Source organism: Bufo gargarizans, chromosome 3, assembly GCF_014858855.1.
Source record: "Bufo gargarizans isolate SCDJY-AF-19 chromosome 3, ASM1485885v1, whole genome shotgun sequence".
Classification (NCBI taxonomy): Eukaryota; Metazoa; Chordata; class Amphibia; order Anura; family Bufonidae; genus Bufo; species Bufo gargarizans.
In genome coordinates this window covers 48,497,248-48,521,897 of record NC_058082.1, presented here as the reverse complement: position 1 = coordinate 48,521,897, position 24,650 = coordinate 48,497,248, and the positions used below count along the sequence as shown (strand labels likewise).

General features: G+C 44.0%; 1 protein-coding gene across 2 annotated transcripts in view; it reads left to right on the top strand.

Moving 5' to 3' along the window:
• Positions 1-24,650, top strand: part of DYNC2H1 (dynein cytoplasmic 2 heavy chain 1) — a 478,712-nt gene that overhangs the window by 57,204 nt on the left and 396,858 nt on the right. For both annotated transcript variants that reach the window (XM_044284009.1, XM_044284008.1), the window contains exons 16-24: positions 5,702-5,841; positions 5,935-6,163; positions 6,399-6,526; positions 9,263-9,378; positions 11,770-11,897; positions 17,424-17,573; positions 18,741-18,946; positions 22,587-22,742; positions 23,649-23,763. In XM_044284009.1, the coding sequence (XP_044139944.1) occupies positions 5,702-5,841; positions 5,935-6,163; positions 6,399-6,526; positions 9,263-9,378; positions 11,770-11,897; positions 17,424-17,573; positions 18,741-18,946; positions 22,587-22,742; positions 23,649-23,763 (1,368 nt within the window). The remainder of the gene's footprint in view (positions 1-5,701; positions 5,842-5,934; positions 6,164-6,398; positions 6,527-9,262; positions 9,379-11,769; positions 11,898-17,423; positions 17,574-18,740; positions 18,947-22,586; positions 22,743-23,648; positions 23,764-24,650) is intronic.

Here is a 24,650-nt window from a genome sequence, read left to right as displayed (position 1 = left end):
TGCTGTATGTGCCGACATGGGTGAAAACACAGATGCCAGCGCATTAACTCTTGCAGAGCCGCAGTCAACGCTGACCGCGGCACGTGTGATATCCTGACGAGTCCGCGTGGCCATCGGGTCCCCGCGCTGCTGTGAAGGGGACCCGATGGCAGGCAAGGCAGCCCAATGCCTTCCTTAGGCATCGTGGCTGCCATCCCTCTTAGTCTGTGAGATCCAGCCCCCTGTATTACACTGGTAATACACTTACAGCCAATGCATTACAATACAGAAGTGTTGTGATGCATTGTAAAGGGGATCAGACCCCCAAAAGTTGAAGTCTGAGAGACAAAAAATAAAGTGAAAAAAAAGTTTAAAAAAGAAAGTTATTTTTTTTAAAGTTTCAAGTAAAAAAAAAAAAAGCGTCCTTTTCCCTAAAATAAAGTAATTTTTATTTTATTTTTAAATAGGGAAAAAAAGAAAATTAGACATATTAGATATTGGTGCATCGGTATCGACCGACTCTATAAAAATATCACATGATCTCAGGTGAACATCGACAATAAAAAATAAAATAAAAACTGTGCTAAAAAAAACATTTCTTTGTCACCTTACATCACTAAAAGTGCAACACCAAGCGATCAAAAAGGCGTATGCCCCCAAAAATAGTACCAATCTAACCGTCACCTCATCCTGCAAAAACTGAGATCCTACTTAAGACAATCGCCCAAAAAAATAAAAAGACTATGGAGACACTAAAACATGTTTTTTTTTTTGTTTCAAAAATGCTTTTATTGTGTTAACTTAAATGTAAAAAAAATAAATAAAATTACATATTGGGTATCGCCGCCTCCCTAACAACCTGCTCGGTAAAAATACCACATGACCTAACTCTTCAGATGAACACCGTAAAAACGGTGTCCAAAAAGCCATTTTTTGTTACCTTACATCACAAAAAGTGTAAGGGCAAGTGATCAAAAAGTCATACGCACCCCAAAATCATACCAATCTATCCGTCATCTCATCCCGCAAAAAATGAGACCCTACATAAGACAGTCGCCCAAAAATAAAAAATAAACTATGGCTTTCAGAATATGGAAACACTAAAAAAATATATTATTTTTTTTTCTTCCAAAAATGCTTTATTATGTAAAACTGAAACAAACATATTTGGTATTGTCGCGTCCGTAACAACCTGCTCCATAAAAATAGCACATGATCTAACCTGTCAGATGAACATTGTAAATAACAAAAAAAATTAAACGGTGCCTGGCAGGTCCAGCTGTTTTGAGACCAGAAAGCGCAAACCTGGCTGGTCCCATGCCTTGGCGACAACCACAGAAAAGTCATCGTGCAAGGGGAAAATCTTGGTGGCATGCTTCAAGCGCAGAAGGTCGTCCTGCACCTGGAAAGTGTCCCGGACGGCAGATACTAGGCTATCCACCATAGATGCAATTTGGGAAGACTGTTTCGGATCCACGTCCGAGTCCGAATCTGCAATCTCCCCCTCCGACATTGCGTCTCCTAGGAGGGAGGACACCTGTGATTGGGAACCGTGAGGGGCAGGGGATGCTGAGGCATCAGAGGGAGAATGGTGTCCTGCTCTGGGACGCTTGTTAGGAGGCCTACCCCTGGAGTGGACGCCCTGAGACGGTGCAGACTGCACAGTTGGCGATTTATCAACCAAACGACCAATGAGAGAAAGGTTGGATTGGGATATCTTAGATAGGTCCTCCACTGCCCGGGATAGGGCCCGTGCCCAGTCTGGTTCCACACTGACAGATTGGTCCTGTACTTCTGTGGGCTGGAGAGGGGGGTATTGGGCCTGCCTGGGCGCATGGCATGCCGAGCACAGAGAGTCTGCCTGTCCACGAGGGAATTTTACCTTGCAAATAGAGCAAGCATAGTAGGTGGCCCTGCGGGTGGCCTGAGGGAAAGTACTGACTGGGTCAGACATAGTGTGCTGTGATAGCGCTCAATGCTAGGGGGGGTGGGGGGTAGCAATATTTCTACCAGAATGTCCCGCGAACCCAGTTCTTGTGTTCCCCGACAGAGAGCTGCGGAAGGAGGGAACGTCCTGTCGCGGCGGGACGCTGAGGAGCATGATTGGCTCGAAACTGATGAGCGCAGCGCGCTGCTGTCTAGCCATGCCCCCTGCCATGTTTTGCGGTGCATCGGGATCCCGACAGGACGGTCGGGACTCCGAGTCCCAGAATAACTACAAACAAAGAGTCTGTACGTGACCCAGCGGCGGGGGAGGTGAGGGCAGAATGATGCGCTGGGAGAAAAAGCAGCGCTCCTGTTACCCTAAATAGTGGCGCCACCAGACTCCAATTAAGGCCGACCCGCGAAACCCCTGCATGACCAGTGGCGTCCGCCTGAAGTAGCCCCTCCGTGATGCCTGCTGTCCAAATCTGGGACCAGGCAGAGGGTTGAGACTGGAGAGGGAGGTAGGAGAGGGATATACTCACCTGCCTTCTTCTGTGTTCTTCGCCCTTCCATTATAAACCAGCAGGGCCACCTCTACAGTCGCTGGCACAGAAGTGTCAGGGGACAGGTGAGGAAAGTGCTTGGAGAACAGGTGGCCCTTGTGCTGGCGGGAAGCAGGGGAGCGAGGCTGCCCTGGTCCACCTTTTCTTTTTGGGGGAGGCAGGGCGGTGGGACAACCGACACCGGCCAGCCTCCCCGGGTCAACAGAGAGGCAATGCGACTCTGTTCCCCGTCCAGAAGTGTAAATGGGGGAAAAAAATAAAAACTGATATGCTCTCTCCAGGCTGGAGGGGGTATAGCTGGCAGAGGAGGAGCTAACGGTTTTCAGCCTAGTGTCGCCTCCTAGTGGCAGCAAACAGCTATACCCACGGTCCTGTGTCCCCAAATGATACGAGCGAGAAAAGAAGGTTGTAAAAAAAAATTAAAAATAGCGCTGTTATACCAGCCCAAAAATACTCCCCGCCCCCTGCAAAAAACGCCTAAAGGGCTCCTTCACACAGTTTTTGTTCTTAGTGCCAAAAAAAGTCCAAAAAAAACAGCTATCAGCATTTTTTGAAGCATCTTTGAGGTATTTTTGCCAATATAGTGTGTCTTGGCAATTTTAGAATTTTTTTATTATTCTGTAGAGCTGTATAGGAAAAAAACATTGATGAAAGAAAAATGGCATGTAAAAAAAATGACATATCTGCGATCAAAAAACAAACAAAAAACACTCCTCAAAAATAAAATTACACCCCTTCTATGCAACATCTTGATGTATTTTTATTTTTTTGCCTAAAACCACCACAAAAAAAAAGTATGTTTGGACCCACTCTTAAGGAGTTTAAGGCAGATCTCCAGGTTTCACCGCACCAATTCTCATTTAGCTCACTGTATATGAGTGGTTCGGGTTTTAATTGCTTGTAATTTATAATGAAAAACAAAAAACCTCTGCTCACTTTAGGAACACTATCACGCACTTTAACTCCTCCCAGTGGGCAGTACTCTTTGGATTCGTTGACGCCCTCAGGTTTTACTACCTGAGGGTCTTATTTGGCGCGTGCCATGAAATACAGTCCTGATCAAAAGTTTAAGACCACTTGAAGAATAGCAAAACATCATATTTAGCATGGCTGGATCTCAACAAGGTTCCAAGTAGAGCTTCAACATGGGAGTGAGACAAAACATTTTTTGAGCATTCAATTTAATGAAAACAACAAATAAACTGAAACAGGCTGTTTTTCAGCTGATCAAAAGTTTAGGACCACATGCCTTTAAAAGGCCAAATCTGTGCAAAGATGTTGATTAATTGTCATTTTCTGTCAGGTAGTCACACGTTGTGATGGCAAAGGCAAAAACTCTCCCTTTTTGAACGTGGTCGGGTTGTTGAACTGCATAAGCAGGGTCTCTCACAGCGCACCATCGCTCCTGAGGTGGGACGCAGTAAGACAGTCATTTGGAATTTTTTTAATGATCCTGAGGGTTATGGAACAAAAAATTCAAGTGGAAGACCCCAAAAAATATTATCAGCACTTACTAGTGCTGACTGCAGCCCCATAACCATCAGACGGCATCTGAGACTGAAGGGCTTCAAAAACAAAAAACGTCTTTAAAGACCTTGTCTCCTTGAACGCCACAGAACTGCTCGTTTGGACTTTGCAAGAGAGCACCAAACATGGGACATTCAAAGGTGGAACAAAGTTTTATTCTCTGATGAGAAAAAATGTAACCTTGATGGTCCTGATGGTTTCCAACGTTACTGGCATGACAAGCAGATCCCACCTGAGATGTTTTCTACGTGCCACAGTGGAGGCGGCGCCATAATGGTCTGGGGTGCTTTTTTCCTTCAGTGGAACAATGGAGCTTCAGGAAGTGCAGGGGCGTCAAACGGCCGCTGGCTATGTCCAGATGTTGCAGAGAGCATTCCTCATGACTGAGGGCCCTCGTCTGTGTGGTACCGAATGGGTTTTTAACAGGACAACGCTACAGTACACAATGCCCGCAGGACAAGGGACTTCTTCCAGGAGAATAACATCACTCTTTTGGCCCATCCTGCGTGTTCCCCTGATCTAAATCCAATTTAGAACCTTTGGGGATGGATGGCAAGGGAAGATTACAAAAATGGACAACAGTAGATGGCCTTCATGCGGCCGTCTTCACTACTTGGAGAAATGTTCCCACTCACCAGCCTGTTTCAGTTTATTCATTGGAACCTACTTGGAACCTTGTTAAGGGTACTTTCACACTTGCGTTGTTTGATTCCGGCAGGCAGTTCCGTTGCCTGAACTGACTGCCTGATCAGGCAAACTGTATGCAAACGGATGTCATTTTTTCTGACTGATCAGGCATTTTTCAGACTGATCAGGATCCTGATCAGTCAGAAAAATGCCTGATCAGTCAGAAAAATGCATTGCAATACCGGATCCGTTTTTCCGGTGTCATCAGGCAAAACGGATCCGTTTTTTTTTTGTTTTTTTTTCATTTTTAAAGGTCTGCGCATGCGCAGACCGGAAGGACGGATCCGGCATTCCGGTATTTTGAATGCCGGATCCGGCACTAATACATTCCTATGGAAAAAAATGCCGGATCCGGCATTCAGGCAAGTCTTCAGTTTTTTTCGCCGGAGATAAAACCGTAGCATGCTGCGGTTTTCTCTTTTGCCTGATCAGTCAAAACGACTGAACTGAAGACATCCTGATGCAAACTGAACGGATTACTCTCCATTCAGAATGCATGGGGATATGCCTGATCAGTTCTTTTCTGGTATAGAGCCCCTGTGACGGAACTCTATGCCGGAAAAGAAAAACGCAAGTGTGAAAGTACCCTAAGATCCAGCCATGCTAAATAGGATTTTTTGCCATTTTTCAAGTAGTCTTACACTTTTGATCAGGACTGTACCTTGCTTTTTGGATATGGCTACATGTGATAGAAATGCTGCAGATTTCTGTGTGTAAAATCCACAGTATTTTATATTATCATTTCAAAGAAAATCTCACTCGCATGCTGCGGTAGATGTCAACACACCTACCTGTAACTGGACTCTTGGTGGGGGATTTTAAATCATCCGCATGTCATAACCGAGCAGCAAAACAGAAATGACAGCTCAGATGTGAATGTAGCCGTAGCAGTACAGAAATGTAATTTATTTGTAGGTATAATTTTTCACGTTCTGTTATAATTATGTGCAGTTATGTCACCGAGTTCCGTCATTTTTTGGGAGTCCTGCTTCATGAGGTTTTTATTTCGTTTTCTTTAGGGAATACGATCAAGCGACATGAAGGCTTGGCGCCAGCATTGGGATCATCAGCTTTACAAGGCTCTAGAGCATCAGTATCAGATGGGCCTGGAGGCTCTCAATGAAAATCTCCCTGAAATCAGCATCGATCTGACGTTTAAGTAAGAGGCATTCGTGTGCTGTCGTAGAGGCGGCGGCGGCGGCGGCGGCCTATAAAGCCCGTATTTCATCTCTGCAATGGTAATCTCTTACAGGCAGGGGAGGTTACAGTTTAAACCTCCCTATGAAGAAATCCGTGCCAAGTATTATCGGGATATGAAGAGGTTCATTTCTATTCCGAACCAGTTCAGGGGACTGAGCGAGCCGGGTGCAGAGCCAATCTTTTCTGTGATGCCTGAGAGGAATGCAAACGGCTTCATCACGGTGTTCAGTAAAGCAGAGGATTTGTTCCGAAGGTTATCGGCTGTCATGGGTCGATTTAAGGTGCGCTCTGCATTTCAATGGGCTTTTATCTGTTCTTTAAAGCTGTAAAATGACACAGTCCATGGATCTGCACATTAAATAAACTGCCCGCCATTTATGTGTTAGACCATTTTTTGGCAATTTGTGCTCCTATCAATATTTTGAGCCGAGTTTTACAGTTCTTTTTCATTCCCTATCACACGTGTAATGTGCAAACTGTGTCTTTTCGGACAATCTCTTTCTTCTTTCTCTTCAGGAGTGGGTGGTGCTTGGCCAAGTGGACGTGGATGCCCTGGTTGAGAAATACTTACACGATGTTCATGACTGGGAGAAAAACTTCAAGGCACTTAAAGTCAGGGGTAAAGAAGTAGAGCGTCTCCCAAGGTATTTTCTGATTAGATATGTGTCAGTAAGGATTAGTACTGTATTAAAAGGTGTTGGACAGGATTAGCAAAAAAAAATGATGATGGTAAAAATGGTTGCTTTTGCATTAAAGGAGTTGTGCAAGAATGGGGTGAAGTGAGGGGGGGGGGGGCGGCTAGGGGTTGGCAAAACTCCCACTTTGCAGGACCTGTAAAAGTACTTACCTGCTTCCCAGCGCGCTGGCTCCCCGTTCCTTCTTCTCCTGACCTGTGATTCTCCCCTGGGCTCCCGCTCTTCAAACATCGGGTATGACATTGCCACAGCCGATCACTGGGCGCGGCGGTGACCGGTTCCCCTTACTTCCTGACAAATGATTTACAGCGTGGGAGCCCAGCAGAGCATTGCAGGCCAGGAGGAGAAGAAACGGGGAGCCAGTGCAGAGAAGCAGTTAAGTAAGCTTCCCTTTACAGATATGGCAAAGTAGGGGCTTTTGCCAAAAAAACCTTCATACTTGCACAACCCCTTTAAATGGAATCCTACACGGAGACAACCAGGGGGCACACTGGAGATTAGCAAGAGTGCAAGCCGTGGTACTAATACCAGACCATGAATAATGAGAAAAAGTAAAACCACACACAAAGGCTGCACATCCCTATGTATCAATACTTATATTTTATTAGACAACACAAGACACGGGTTAAAAACATTGTATACAATAAAGGCCATGTGTAGTAGAGACAAATATGTCCCATACACAACCTTATGAACACCAAGTCCTAGATATGGACCAATATAAGCTGCAAAGTGCAAAATTCATGATATATAAATATGACATCAAACGGTACTAAATACTTATTGGCTGTGGAAACGGGCAAGTATGTTGCATAGGTACAACGCCCCACTCCTATAGCTGGAATCGGCAGCTTCCTCAGGGGTCTCTAAAGGGAGTCATCCACTTGAGCAGTTCTGCATCAGGCATCCACCTCTTAGGTCTGCGCCATAGCTTCTGCCAATGCCATTCTTGGGCGCAAGGTGCTACAGGCAGCTATGCTCTCCTTTTTCCCCCCTGATTAGCCAAGTGTCTGTAGAGAGGTTCTAGCTCACTGAGGACAAGCCAGCCCTTTTCTATACCTAGTGCCGGCCTCCTAGTGGCTATCCCAATGGTTCTGTGTCCCTGATTGAATTCAATGAGAGGGATTTTACGACTAGTACAAAAATCCAAATTTTCTTTCAGCTATGTAAGGCGTCTTTCATGTTTCTGTTTTGATATCCAGCCGGCTGTTCAGGCACAGAGCCGGAGTGCGTTGCCGAATCCTCTGCTTCACTGCTGGGTCCCCATTGACTGCAGTGCGGTCCGACAGTGATCCAGATGATTTCCAGCATAAATGCCGGGTTTTAGCTGGACAAGCGTTTTTTTTTTTTTTTGGACTGGGAAGGGAAAAAACAGCAATCCACCATTGCATTTGGGCATTTTGTATTTATGGCGTTTCACCATTTATTCTGGGTCAGTACAATTATGTTAACCAAATATATATTTTTTTATGGTTTTGTACAATAAAAAAGGTTCATATTTCTTTGTCCGTATTGTAAGAGCTATAACTTTTTTTATTTTTCCATCTGGGAGAAGTTTTGTACATCTTAGGCCCTATTCACACGTCCACATTTCCGTTCCCGAAAAAAATAGAACATGTCTTATTCTTGTCCGCAATTGCAGACAAGAATAGGTATATTCTATTAGTGCCGGCAATGTGCAGTCCGCAAAATGCGGAACGCACATTGCCCTGTGTTTTACAGATTTGGGCCGCAGAATGAACAAATTTGTCATTTTGAGTTTTCTTACATTGTATTCTGTGTGGGATAACTTTATTTTCTGGGTCAATACGAATATGGTGGCACCACAATTATATACAGTGGGGGAGATTTATCAAACTGGTGTAAAGTAGAACTGGCTTAGTTGCCCCTAGCAACCAATCAGATTCCACCTTTCATTTTTTACAGCTCCTTTGGAAATGAGGAATCTGATTGGTTGCTTTGGGCAACTCAGCCAGTTCTACTTTACACCAGTTTGATAAATCTCCCCAGTATTTTTTTTTTTTTCCTGAAGATTTATTACTTTTGCATATTTCAAAAGTAGATTTTGGTGAAGCTACATATATACTAATGGGAATGAAATACTATAAATCTTTTGGGTTTATTAGCTTTATCCTGTGCTCATCCTGTGCTGGCTTCCATGTATTACCAACCATTTAGGTTCAATGTACTTTGGCAGACCCTATTAACTTATAACGGGGTCCTTCAAGTGTCCCTCAGGGTTCCACTATTTTTGAAGGCAAGAATGGCACTAAAGACTGAACTGTTTTATGTTAAAAAAATACCAGAAAGCCTGACAAAACCCTAATAGCCCCATTGTGTACTTGTGCCTTACGGCCTACTTAGTGCCCAGAGGGGCATTCGCTGTTCTGCTGTTTTTTGTTGGAAAAGGTTTACAGCTTTACGACAGGTTAGAGGACCTTATACAACGCCCCTGGGTTAGGTAGTTCCTCCTGCAGGGGATCACTTTACGGTAGAAGCTGTAAATACTGCATTTTCATTCCGCCAGAGGAAGCGCCATTCAGATGCTGAATTAGGGAATGCTCTGTGTGGCCACTATATTCATTGTCAGAAATGTTTAAAGGTCTTCCTCACTACTCTAAAATTATGATTAAAAAAGTATAAGCTCAAAAAATGTATTAATGTTATCCCCCCCACTGTTTTTAGTGTTATAAAGATTGACTGTTTGACCATTAACTGCAATCCGGTCAAGGCCGTCATTGATGATCTAATTCAGAAGTTGTTTGATTCTTTGCTGATATCGCTCAAGAAATCTATCCAAGGTAAGGGAGCGGGCAAAATATATTTAAATCATATTCTTCCGGGGACGTGTGTTTCTTGATGGTGGTGGGGGGGGTCATCTTTAGGATAAGCTGTCAGTTTTCGAGCAGTAGTGGTATGACCCCTGGTGCCCTCCACAATCAGCAGAATGAAGGAATGGTGCTCAGCTACAGTTCCAGTACCTCCAGTTTTAAAAATGTTTGTAAGTCAATTGTACAAGGAGCGACCAGAAACTTTGTAATATATCTTAATGCAGAAAAATGCTTCTTTTCCACTTATCAGACTCTTCTTCTTCTTTCCCCACTAATCACGCTCTCTGAATTCACTGTTAAGATCTGTGCATATGAGGCAGCAATGTCATCTGACTGGGTTTGAATACACACTTTTACTAGCAGGCTGCGCGCTTGCCTGTATTTTATATGTGTTCAGTGCAATTCATTTTATTGTGCTGTTATGGCCCAATGATAGACTGCCATAAAATTCAGAGCCTCACGCTGCCCCCCGACATGTTTCGCCGTATCACGGCGTCTTCAGGGGTTAGGGCAGAGTGTAAGCGTGTCCTCCTTGCGGCCAGCTTATGAAACCTATGTTTCTCTATTTATCTAATATATATTTGCACATATATATTAGATAAATAGAGAAATATACTATTATCATAACATGGGAGTGGCTACTAGTAGGGAGAAAACCTAAGATGGGTAGAAAATTAAGGGATGGTTATAAGGAAACACCTCCTGAAGGGAACCTCCAGAGAGAACAAGAATGGAGGTATCATCACAGCCGGAGCCCAAGTCCGTGGACATGCGCGTCAGCGATGCGTCGGGCCCAGTGTATTGAGGAGGCTGATGACCAAGTCGGCGAGTATGCGCAATGGCTCGAGTATCGGAGAGCAACCACACCAACTGGGCATGCGTGACAGCACCCGATGACGAGGACCAATCGGAAGGAGGTAGCCGACGTCGGACGGGCGGAGCCATGACGTAAACAGACGCCTGCCAATGACGAGGACCAATTGAAGGGAAGTAGCCGAGGTCAAGGGGTGGTAGTTATGATGAAAGCAGGCCGAACCAGAGTATACATCCAATCGGCACTCGATTAAAACTTTCCACCACGCCCCCCAGTGAGGCTCCCAGTAATGACGTCACAAACATAGGTTTCATAAGCTGGCCGCAAGGAGGACACGCTTACACTCTGCCCTAACCCCTGAAGACGCCGTGATACGGCGAAACATGTCGGGGGGCAGCGTGAGGCTCTGAATTTTATGGCAGTCTATCATTGGGCCATAACAGCACAATAAAATGAATTGCACTGAACACATATAAAATACAGGCAAGCGCGCAGCCTGCTAGTAAAAGTGTGTATTCAAACCCAGTCAGATGACAGTTCTGACAGGGTAAATTAAAGAGATATACAAATGGCCAGTGATCACTGAGAATTTTAATAAAATTAGTAATTTACACCATAAGTATTAAGTATTAAATAATATGAAATAAAAGCTAAGTCTTAGTTAAGTAGGTAGGCGCAGTGAAAGTGGTGTAATTTAGTCCTATAGGACATTAGTAGTAGACAGTGTTGATTAACACACCACATCTCTGCTCTTAAAGGGGAAGTACAGTTATTGTATGAGGCAGCAAGGAGACAGATTTTCAGCATCATTTACCCTGGGTTCACACCTGAGCGTTTTACAGCGCGTTCAAACGCGCTGTAAAACGCTTAAGACATGAAAACCAATGCTTCCCTATGGGAAGGGTTCACACCTGGGCGTTTTACAGCGCGTACGAACGCGCTGTAAAACGCCCGACGCTCAAACAAGTACTTGAGCTTCTTTGGGGCGTTTTGACGCGCGTTTGTGGCCATAGGACACTGCAGTCAATGACACAAACGCGCATCAAACGCGCGTTTACTATTACAAAAAACGCGCATAAAAACGCGCGACAAAAACGCGCGTAAAACGCGCGTTTGAGGAACGCTCAGGTGTGAACCCAGGGTTAGGGATCAGGTTATTGCTGCTGCCCATAGAAGTCTATGGAGAGGGGGGAGGAGAAGCGAGCACATCACACATGGAGGGAGGAGATCCTGGTCAACTTTCTCCCTGTAGCGCACCCTCACAATCAGCAGCACAGAGGACATCATACACCTTTCCATATACTTATATGGGCAACAGCTGTAACATGATCCCTCAGAGAGCTAACCAACTGTCTTAATCTGTGCTTCACTGAACACTGATTTTACCAGTGAATTGAGAGTGAGTGATCGTGGCAGGAGGCAGAGGGATACAGATGATAAGTGGAGAAAGAGACGTGAAGTGGTTATATAACTTTAGCGCAATATAAGCGTTGATATAAAATTATTTGCTGTTAGATGAATAATTCCATTTTGACATCTTACCTCAGCTCACCTGCATGAGATCGATACCTTTGTGTCGGATGGAATGGAGGTATTGTCCAGCCGCCCTCAGACTGTTGAGGAGATAGGAGAAGCCAATATGAAACATGGAGAGCTGAAACTGAAGAAACCTGAGGTGCTAATCACTTTTTTTATTATTTTCTGTTATTGTATCTGTAAAGGTAAGGTCAAAGGGGGTGGCACTGATGCAGCCAAAAACTATAGTGGTACATGGCCGCTGCACAGGAGTGGACTTAGGGTACTTTCACACTTGCGGCAGGATGGATCCGACAGGCTGTTTACCATGTCGGATCCGTCCTGCGGCTATTTCGCCAGACCGCCGCTCCGTCCCCATTGACTATAATGGGGACGGGGGCGGAGCTCCGGCGCAGCACGGCGGTGCACGGCAAAAGGCCGCCGGACTAAAATTACTGCATGTCAGGCTTTTTAGTCCGGCGGCTTTCGCCGTGCTGCGCCGGAGATCCGCCCCGTCCCCATTATAGTCAATGGGGACGGTCCGGCGGCACGGTGAAATAGCCGCAGGACTGATCCGACATGGTGAACAGCCTGTCGGATCCGTCCTGCCGCAAGTGTGAAAGTACCCTTAGAACTTCAAGTGGTCCTAGCAAAAAAAAAAGTTTAAGTGCTTAAGTACCTGAAGCTCCCAGCATTAATTAATGCTAACATCATCAGATCGTTATGTACACATCCGGCGGGCATGAGGAGGGCTCAGGCAACTCACTGGGCATCGGCCCACCGGGAAATTTCCCGATAGGGTCTATGGCCGGTCCGCCCCTGCCTCTGCATTTTTTAAACTTAATTAAGTGTGTAAGGAAACAGTTAGGTGAATCAGTTTACAGCCACATCAGTGCTACCACATTTAGCCTTACCCTAAAGGCCTCATTCACACGACCGTATGTTTGGTCCGTATCCAATCTGCATTTTTTGTGGATCGGATACAGACCATTTTATTTCAATGGGCCCGCAAAAGATGTGGACAGCACACCAAACAGTTGTATGCATGAGGCCTAAGTGCTTCTGCTGTATTAGAAGGGGAATTGTTAGCGTTTTGTTGCCAGAAGATTCAGGGCACTTTTGACACTAACCTGAATTATAAAAGAAACAAAAAAATCTTATATATTATATTCCTGTATGCATGTATTCTTTAAATGTTTTGTAGCTGATTGCATGCAAAATCGGTGTTGGAAATAGTCAGCAGTGTGTGGACTGTTCCGTTCTCTCTCTTGTTTCTCCACTGTCTTTGTTGTATCGGTGTCACATTTAGAAACCCCAAAGGCTTGACCAAACTCCGGCATATGCTCGATTTCAGAATATCTTTTTGTATCTCCTCTATTGATTGGTTCATTTTGCTTTTACTCACATTTGTTTAATTTGATATATGCTTGTGTTTGTTGACTAACCCTTTTATTTCTTTAAGAGGTTTTCTGGATGTTTAATGTTTTTGACCTATCCTCCGGATAATTCATCAATATCTGATTGGCAGGGGTCCGACACCCCGACGTTTAAAGGGGTTCTCCGAGAATTAGGAAAATGAAAATACTTAAATATTACTTTATTATAAATATATTCTCAAATACCTTTCATTAGTTATAATGGCTCCTTTTGTCTGGGGAGCAATCATCAGGGGTAACAAAATGGCCGCTGTCCCATTAGTTCACACAAAACCTGTCCTGATCACACAGCAGGACAAGTTACTTTACAACACTTAGGTAAAGAGCTGCCTCCTCCTCCTCTCTGCTTGTCAGGGATTATGATCCTGAATACAGATGATAAGAACTTTAGCTGAATCCCTGGGGAATTTAGTTCATGAGGAGACATGAAGTACAGAGAGGACGGACAGGACAGGCTGTGGTAAAGGAAACTGTAAACAAGTGCTCCTGCTTATTACCCGCACCTCACCCTACTCTCTTGTCTCCTCATCTTCTCCATTCCCACAGATATTCACCTGTATTCAGGATTATGATTCCTGACATGTAGAGCAGAGGAGGATGAGACAGCACTATAGCTCATTGTGGTGAAGTAAGGCCTTGTTCACACGGCAGTTATTTGCATCAGGTTTTTGTGAGCAAAAACCAGGAGTCGAGGCTCCACAGAGATGAGGTATAATGACAAGTTCTGTGTTTTTGACCCACACCTGGTTTTCGCTCACAATAACTGATGGAAATAACTAATCAAATAACTGAAGTGTGAACAAGGCCTAACTTGTCCTCCTGTGTGATTAGGACAGGTTTTGTGTATATTGATAGGACGGTGGCCATTTTATTTCTCCTAATGATTGCTCCCTAGACAAAACCAGCCATTCTAAGTAATGAAAGGTATTTGTGAATATATCTATTATAAAATAATAATTAAGTATTTGCATTTTTTTAATTCCTAGAGAACCCCTTTAAGGAAGCACAACGCCATCCATTGTATAGCGGCTGTACCTAGGACATGTGACCAATGAACATGACATCACATGGCCTAGGAAGAGGCCGCGGCGCTCACCAGAGTGCCATAACCTCTGATCGGCGGGGGTGCCACCGTGCCAGTAGTCTCGAACAACCACTTGAAGAAAAATTATATTTGTGGGATCTGGGGTCCTTGACAACTCATGACTATCCACACCTGACAACTTCCTTTGTTAAAGGGAACCTGTCACCTGGATTTTGTGTATAGAGCTGAGGACATGGGCTGCTAGATGGCCGCTAGCACATCTGCAATATCCAGTCCCCGTAGCTCTGTGTGCTTTTATTGTGTAAAAAAAACTATTTGATACATATGCAAATTAACCTGAGATGAGTCCTGTACATGAGATGAGTCAGGGACAGGACTCATTGCAGGTTAATTTGCATATGTATCAAATCGTTTTTTTTTACACAATAAAAGCACACAGAGCTATGGGGACTGGGTATTGCGGATGTGCTAGCGGCGATCTAGCAGCCCATGTCCTCAGCTCTATTCACAAAATCCCGGTGACAGGTTCCCTTTAACTACGCAACGATACAGAAAAACGCCCTTTGTGCCTAAGACATTTTAATCTAATATATCATCTAAAAATATAAACTATAAATTGTATTCCTTTCTTAGTGTAAATTCCTAAATAATATAATTAGAAAGAGACTTCCATAAAATCTTTTCTTGCTGAAGTGGATATACAGTGTTCTGTAGAAGCCGGCCATGATATTATCTGACAAAACTGATTTCCTGCAACAGAAGAATGAATGTAGAGGCAGAAAGAGGATTACTCGTTAATCCAATGCAGTGTATTATAAAGAAGAATACAAGAATGGGATTATTTAAAGAGATTGAATGGGATTCGAGGGAAACAGTCTGGATAAGACACTTTTAAGGGGCGTGATAATTAATGTAGGGTTTGTACATAAGATGTAAGAACCTGCTGTGTTTCCTACCTTTTTTAGTACTTAAAGGGATTGTCTCACTTCCGTAAGTGGCATTTATCATGTAGAGAAAGTTAATACAAGGCACTTACTAATGTATTGTGATTGTCCGTATTGCTTCCTTTGCTGTCTGGATTAATTTTTCCATCACATTGTATACTGCTCGTTTCCATGGTTACAGCCCACCCTGCAATTCGCCAGTGGTGGTCGTGCTTGCACAATATAGGAAAAAGCACTAGCCTATGTGCACTCCCATGGTCCCGGCCACCAGACAGGCTGATGTTTTTTCCTATAGTGTGCAAGCATGGCCACCGCTGATGGATTGCAGGCTGGTCGTAACCATGGAAACGAGCAGTGTTTAATGTGATGGGCAAGGAAGCAATATGGATAATCACAGTACATTAGTAAGTGACTTGTATTAACTTTCTCTACACGATAAATGCCACTTACTGAAGTGAGAGAACCCCTTTGAAGGGAGTCTGTCACCAACCTGACCGGTTTTAAACTGATCACATAGTTCAGTGGGGCACAGACATGACGCAGATGTTACCTGTGTTTTGGTTTTTCAGATCCTTCAAATCGCCCAAAAAGTTGTTTTTATGATATGCTAATGAGTTGCCGCAAGTGCCCAGGGGCGGAGAATTTACTGGCGTGAAATCGGCGCATGCGCACTGCATAACTCTGTGCCTCTGCCCACAGTGGGCAGAACACTACCTATGCCCGGGCCTGGCAGTGATGCGCGAAGGGGATATAGGGAAATATGATGTCACAGAGCCACAGGGCTGGCCTGAGCTTACTGAGGGGCGGAGTTAGGCGCGAGTGAGGCGGGGAACTTGGGCACTTTCAGCAAATTCTCCGCCCCTGGGCACTTGTGACGTCTCATTAGCATATCATAAAAACAACTTTTTGGGCGATTTGAAGGATCTGAAAAACTAAACACAGGTAACATCTGTGTCATGTCTTTGTGCCCCACTGAACTATGTGATTGGTTTAAAACCGGTCAGGCGGGTGACAGACTCCCTTTAAGGCCCATTTACATGGCCTGATGTAGCAAGCGATTGTCAGGAAGGAAGCAATCCTTCCGGGCAATTGTCTGCGCGTCAGTGGAGGAGACCGCTGCATTTACACATGCTCTATGACGATTTGGTAGTGTGGGATATTGCCATTTTTATACGTTTTTGGCATATACACAGCATATGCTATAGACAGATCCAAAGCACATATGATTGTGCTGTAGACCTCTTTGAATTTTATTTCCTCGATTTATATAGCGCAGACATGTTCCTCATCCCTTTTGGGCATTATCATTACTTGCTGTCCCCAGTGGATCTCACAATTCATCTTCTCTTTCAGAATGTCTTTAGTGTGTAGGAGGAAACTGGAGGAACCCCGCACAAACACGGAGAGAACATACAAACTCCATGGAGATGTTGTACTTAGTCGGATTCGAACCCAGGACCCCAGCGCTGCAAGGCACCAGTTCTATCCACTGCCCAATCCTTCACAATTTCTGAACAGGAAGTTGTAATCATAGTGTGTTGATCAGCATGGTGGCTCAGTGGTTAGCACTGGTGCCTTGCCGAGCTGGGGTCCTCAAATCTGACCATGGACAACATCTGCTTGGAGTTGGAACATTCTCCACGTGTTTGCATGGGTTTCCTCCAGGTACTCTGGTTTCCTACCACATGCTGATATATACTTATAGGGAACATAGATTGTGAGCTCCATTGGAGACAGCCAGTGAAGATAATGTCTGTAAACGAGTGAGTAAAATAAATAAGTAGTCTGCCTTGTTACAGGTACTGTGGAATCTGCCCATTTCCAGTCACTCAGCTTGTATTGCGCTTACCACTCCGTTCCTCTCCACTGTTAGCACGTGCCTACACACTACTTGTCTCGTGCAGAGGCTGCTGTAATCTCAAGACTTCATTAAGTAGACCTTTCACTCAACAGACGCACAAGCACTTTTGGAAAATTCTGTTTGAGTCCGATATTGCGTTATATTTCTTCTGTCTATTAACTCCTGCAGGGAAGAAGTAAAGGACAGCACTAATTCTTTTACACTCTACTCTTCCCTAAATTCTGCGCCAAAATAAAATGATCAGAAACATCACGCGCTTTAAAACTTATTGCTGTTAATGAAACGTGTATTGTATATTCTTCTTAAAGAGAAACGTAAGAAACTTCTGCTGGTGTAATGTGATGTAACTAATTCATTATGTTCCATGCCACTTATTCTTTGTACTTTGTGGATTTTACAGATTTTGCCATTATTCAAGGAAGCCGAAGATAAAAATAGATTGTTGCGCTCTGTCGCAGGGGGTGGCTTGGACACAATCGGTAATCTCAGAGCAAAGTGGGATAAATTTGAATTAATGATGGAGAGTCATCAGCTAATGGTGAAAGAACAGGTATGTGACTGTGAGCTTCCTATTGTATGTGGGGGGGGGCTCATGTATACATGTGGCTGTGCTAGTACCACACAGTGTACGCCAATGATGGTGAAACTTTTACAGACCAAGTGCCCAAACTGCAACCGAAAACCCACTTATTTATCGCAAAGTGCCAACACGGCAATTGACCCTGAATACCAGTATAGTATATCTTCCATGTACTTTTATCATTTAGATATTACAGCCGGCCTACATTCAGTGCGCTTCCTGTGCTGTTCATAGTGCGCCCTACTCTGATGAATGGCAGGAAAAGTCTAAGGCATATTGGTACACCTTAAACTTTTTCCAGGGCGTCGGTGCCCACTCGTGCCATAGGTTCGCCACCACTGCTATAAGCCATTTACTTGGATTGGGCTGAATTGATGGATATTCGTGATAAATGCCTTTAGGCTAAATTCAGACGATTTGCTGCAAATCTGCAGTGCTGAAAAATGAGCGTCTTCAAACCTGCAGCCAGCTCATACTGTTGTGGAAATGCTGTGAAATATTTGCAGTGGATTTTACCGCTGCAGTGTATAGGGTGCAATCCCATACACATTGGTGCTGAGGTTGGTAGTAGAAATAGTAGAAATAGTTTGCCATGTGTGGACTTACCCTATACGTTTTCTTTATTCTGGCTGAATCTGTGTTAAGGAAGATTTTGAAGGAGTTGTGCAAGATCAGTGGGGTTTTGGCAACCCCCCCCCACTTGGCCAGACCTGTAAAGAGAACATCATTTACTGTACCTGCTTTCCGGCGCCGGCTCCCCCCTCCTTCTCCCAGCCTGCAATGCTCTGTTGGGCTCCCTTGCTGAAAATATCTGGTTTCACATCGCCTCCAGCCCTTATGTCATGTCAGATGGTCACAAGGGGATCCGGTCACCCCATGGCCAGTGATTGGCTGTGGCCATGCCAAACTGGATGTTTTCAGTGAGGGAGCTCAGCAGAATATTGCAGGCTAGGAGGAGAAGGAGCAGGGAGCCCGTCTCGGAAGCAGATAAATAAGCGTCCATTTATTGGTCTGACCAAGTTGGGGCTGGGGATTTGGGGGGTTTAACAACCCCTTTGAATTATTAAAATCCTTGGATCCAGTTTGGAATGACTGTGACTGCATTACCACTTTTCTTTTATTCAATCTTCATTTCAGATTGAAATAATGAAGGGAAATGTGAAAACGAGGGTGAATATTTATATGCAAGAACTAGAGAAGTTTAAAGCCCGCTGGGACCAGTTTAAACCCAATGATGACATTATTGAGACTGGAAAAGAGGATACTTTGGAGAAAAGTGCCCAGTCAATAAAGGAAAAGAAAATGGAGTTTGATGAACTGGATGCAACAAAGAAAAAACTAATGTAAGTTGTAAAATATCTTGTAATGACTTGGAGGTCAGACTCCTTACCCAAAATCCACAATAATATAAAGTACTATACAGTGTCGTACCTACCATGGAGGCAGATCAAGCGACTGTTGGGCCGGAGGGGTGGGGGCGGCCATGAAATTCTTCTGTTCCCCACATAGATTCAGTGGATTTTCATGCAGCCGCCACTAGGGATAGCTCAGTGCAAAGAGATTATTTACAGCTTGCATTGCAGTCTATGAGCTCCCCCTAGAGGCGGCTGCAGGCAGACAGTTTTATAATACACTGAAGGGAATATGAGAATACACTGAGAAGAGGTGTTTAGAAGAGCGCCACATTTATGAAGCGCCTGTTCCACTTTTTGCGACATAGAAGTTGGATAAAGTGGGTGAGGGAAAGGATGACTTTTTTTAATAATTTTTTTTTTTCATTCAATTTTCATTAAAAATATTGTAAATTCATCAGAAATCTGGGGTGCTACGCTTTGCTTTCTGCGTTGGCTTGGATTGTTTAGTCCATGATTACTGGGAAACTGCATGGGCCAGAGGGAGCCCATACTAAGTTTTGCTATGGGCCCTATGACATCTGTGTATGTTCCTGTGAAAGGGGTTTTCAAAACCTTATTGACATGTAGAAGAATTGAATTGCAGTTTTAATAATTAGAGAATGCTGAACATGATGCAAATTTGCCAAGGATTTTGCCCAAATCTGCTCTAAATCTGTGGTGAAATCTGCTGGTTATACAAGCAGAGTTTGCTGTGTAATTGTTGCATTTAAAGGCTATGGACACCTTTTGGAGGCAGTTTTGTTTATTATTGCATTGTATTCATTTTGATCTAAAAATAATCTTTTCAGTTGATCTTTATTAAAAACGTGGCACCTTTTCTTTGTACAGGGCTGTGTTTCTCTAGTAGCATGATCTAATGTTTCCGTAAGGCAGCTCAACTGACGGGCTCCTTATCTCTGACCTTATAATCACTAATGAAAGCTCGGTTCTTATCTTATTGACAGGAATGTGGCTTAAATAAGTGTTTATGTCCTTTTAGTAATTTAGAGATAAGGTTTATTAAATCCGCAGGATTAATACAGCTAGACAAACAGTTAACCCTTTGTGACAGAACGGCTGAATATTTTTAATAAAGACAAAATAATTTTTAGCCCAAAATGAGTAAGATGCCATCATAAAAAAATGCCCCTGAAGGTGCACATAGTCTTTAAATTCATCCTAAGGCTGTATTTACATGGGATTTTTGGCAGGCAGAATTTGGCGCAAATTCTGTGGCAAAAAGCAGATGGGCAGCTTGCCTAATCCACCTCGCATAGTCTTCGAAGCTAGGCCACGTCGTTGTTCATGTGTGTTCTTGTTGTGGCATCCACATGGAAACCGCAGTGGTTGTCCGCCCTTGGCTGTAAAGGGCTTCTGTCAGTAGATTTGTACCCATGAAATTGGCTGACCTGTTGCTTGTGTGCTTGGCAGCTGAAAGCATCTGTGTTGGTCCTATTGTCATATCCACCCATATGTGCACAGCAGTTGCAGAGCCGCTAAGTGTAACAGCAACACCCCCGTTGCATATGAACATGGGACCAACACAGATGCCTTCAGCTGCCAAGCGCACATGTAACCGGTCAGCCAGTGTCATAGGTACAAAACTGCTGACAGATACCCTTTAATCCATTGAATGGGACTAAACCATGAGTGGGTCTGCCACATTGAAATTGAAAAACTGCAACAGAAACCAGAGGCAATGGTAAAAGCTGATGTCTGACAGAAAGTACCCGGCGTTGCCCGAGTATGAAGGGAAATCAGGGGAAATCTATAGTAGCCCTGTATAGCCCAGCAGTTACACACTGTTTATCTTATTAACGGTCTCCCATAACATGACCTCCACAGTGCCCCGCCCCCTTAACTGTGACCTCCAGAACACCGGGCACCGTTAACAATGACCTTCACAGCGCGCCACCCCCTTAATAGTGACCTTCACAGCACCCAACCCTTGTAACTATGACCTCAACAGCACCCTGTCCCCTTAACATGACCTCAACAGCACCCTGTCCCTTTAACATGACCTCAACAGCACCCTGTCCCCTTAACATGACCTCAACAGCACCCTGTCCCCTTAACATGACCTCAACAGCACTCTGTCCCCTTAACATGACCTCAACAGCACTCTGTCCCCTTAACATGACCTCAACAGCACTCTGTCCCCTTAACATGACCTCAACAGCACTCTGTCCCCTTAACATGACCTCAACAGCACTCTGTCCCCTTAACATGACCTCAACAGCACTCTGTCCCCTTAACATGACCTCAACAGCACTCTGTCCCCTTAACATGACCTCAACAGCACTCTGTCCCCTTAACATGACCTCAACAGCACTCTGTCCCCTTAACATGACCTCAACAGCACTCTGTCCCCTTAACATGACCTCAACAGCACTCTGTCCCCTTAACATGACCTCAACAGCACTCTGTCCCCTTAACATGACCTCAACAGCACCCTGTCCCCTTAACATGACCTCAGCAGCACCCTGTCCCCTTAACATGACCTCAACAGCACTCTGTCCCCTTAACATGACCTCAACAGCACTCTGTCCCCTTAACATGACCTCCACAGGATTCTGCCCCCTTAACTGTGACCTCCTTAGCGCCACACCCCGTTAACACTGATCTCGAGAGCACTACTCCCCCTTAACAGTGACCTCTAGAGTGCTCCACCCCCTTAACCATGACCTTCACTGAACCACACCCCCTTAAAAGTGACTCCCACAGCACCATGCCCCCTTAACGGTGACCTCCACATTATCCCGCCTTCTTAACAGTGACCCATAAATGAAGAAAGATGGCTGAGTTGTTCTGGAAACCTGGTGTAAAACTGTGTGTATGTCAGTGAGACTGAAGGACCTGTGAGCTTCTATTGGCTGATATGTGACCGTGTATATGGCAGTTACAAAAGAAAATCACAGACATAAGATAATAATGCACTTAGTAAAGTAGATGCAAGCATTATATATGGACAAAGTCCTCACTCTGATATGATAATATCTGAGACACTTAGCCAATATATTTTGATCAAAACACATCTGAGCAGCGCCTACCAAGTGCCAAGGTGGTATATGGCAGTTACGATATGAGTGAAGGACCTGTGAGCTTCTATTGGTTAATAAGGGTCATGTGACTGTGTGTATGGTTAGGATATGAGTGAAGTTGCAAGCTCCTATTGGCTAATGCATTTTTTGGGAATATCTCAAGAAAGGTACGTCCTAGAGAGCTGAGATCTTTATGAAAACCTTCCCAGACACCCCATGTACCTATGTTCAAATCTGGTGTCCAGCGCTTCAGGCGTTTTGATGCCAGTAGAGGACAGACCAACAGACAGATATTGGGGTTTCTAATATAGATTATTAAAGCGCCATTAATTCCATGAAGAGCGGTGCTCATACATCATTCTAAACAATTGCGATCAGCATGAAGAGGACGAATTACAGACTGGTCCCTTCCTACAAGGGTTCACAATCTACAGGGAACGGGGGAAGGAAACAGTAGGTGAGGGTACAGGGTGGAAGTGATTTGGAAGAATGTGCCCATTGTGTTTCGTCGCTACTGCAGTAAAATAATGTGGTGTTCTTTTTTCCAGTGAGGACTGTCTGCATTTTGACCTGGAGGCTCCTGATTTCTCCCTTGCCGATGAGATAAGGATTGACATTGAGGGATGCACAAAAACATGGTCTTTATATGAGGAGTTCTATCAAGGGTTTAATGAGAAGGCAAAAGAAGACTGGATCTCTTTCAGGTACCAGTCGCTACTAATTTTTAATTTTTTATAACTCGAAGACAACTTTGCAAAAACTGATTACCTGTATCCTCAGTTTTGTGTATACAGCCCCTGTGCAGACTTATGTGTCCAGGAATGATATTGTATATATGAAGATATATGCTGGCGTAGATTTGGACCATTTTCTATGCCTAAAAGAGTAGTAGAAAATGATGAATGAGACGCGCCTGCCAGGCCTGTCCCCTTCCCAGCCCACACCCCATTTTTTTACGCCTAGTGTGAGTGGGGAAAAGTCGCAGATAGCGGCGCAAAGCGGCGTATATCTGTTAGTAAATGACCCCCTTTATTTATAGTAATGTTAATTTATCCAATTACTTTTGAGTTCCTGAAATGAGGCTTTGTAGAAAAATTCCTAAACGTTTCACAGGCTATTTTTGTTCAGTCCCTTGAATTAAACCTGAAAGTCTACATCTCCGTTGTTTCCTTTCAAAACCAATATGGTGGCCGGCAGAGCCAAACTCATGAAGATGCTGTGTGAAAACTACCGCCCTACCCTGCCCACACGGCGTCCACTTCTTTAGACCTGGCGTGAGCGGGGGAAAAGTCATAGATTGCGTTGCAAATAACCTTTGTGCCGCAAACTGCGCCAGAAATACGTCTAATATAGGCGTAGTTCTGGATAGTAAAGAATCCATAGGAGACTAGAGGGTGTTCTATACCAACCAGAGCATATTTGATTTGTGTAGAATAGAAAGAACTCATCTCAAACCTTTTCAGAAATTTAGCAAATCTGACCCGATTTTATTTTAATTTTTTAAAGATTGCAATCTTTATTACAAAAGGTCTGTGACTGACACTTTACTCTGCCCCTTTTCTGAATATCTCACACGTTGATGTCTGTTTCCTAATATGCCTCGTTCACAGGAGCAAATGTTATAGTTTTGAAGAATTTCTCCTGGCTTGGCACGACCGACTGCGGAAAATGGAAGAGCACACCACGATGTCCGCGAAGCTCCAGGCGGAAATTGACAGATACAAGGTCGGATATTACTACTAAAAAGAATATATGGGAAATCCACACATTAATGTAATTAATAAATAATCTTTAGTTAGGAAAAAAAACATAATTAAAAACATTACATAAAAATGGAGCGGTGAGGAGATATAACCGGAGCTGGGATGGTTACATAACTGAGATTTCACAGTGAAAGTACCAGCATAATCATTTTCAGAAAATATGGTAAAAAAATGAAAATACAATCATAAAATAAAAACAGATTAGTTAAAAAAAGGATATGTGTCACTATATGATTTTAACTGGCAGTAAAAAATTATAGGGGAGACCCCCATAGGCATTAGATGGTCTTCTGCTCCATCCGAAATTAGCGGGTTCATGCGACATACATCTATAGCGTATGACCATCTTTACTGTCTGAATATTCAGTAGATTAGATAGTAAGTACCGCCCAGTGGTGCATTATATGCTACATAATCAGCATAATATATGCAGATATTAGTAAAGCAAAGTAGCCGGGGTTTGGTAATTGTTATTTTTAATCAGATCTTGGCATGAAGCTGCTCAGCCAGGGCAGCTATATTTACAGCACCTTCTTCTTACTAGCATTACAGTGATATGCATAAGAGGACTGCCTGCATAGCGGAGAGTTTCCTCCGAGTGTTGTCTTCGATTCTGTGCCAAAATCCACAACGGATCCACAGCAGAATCTGTATGGGTTACATTTGCTGTAGATCTGCAGACGTTCACTCTGTGCCTTGCTAAGGGTGAAATCCTCAGCATGAATTGGGATGTTTCTTCTGCAGCACGTGGAAGAGATTTGGTAGATTCTCATCCACTTTGTGGGTATTTATAATGTGATGCAAACTTTCCGACCCCAATTCTGTGGTGGAAAATCCGTAGGTAATTCA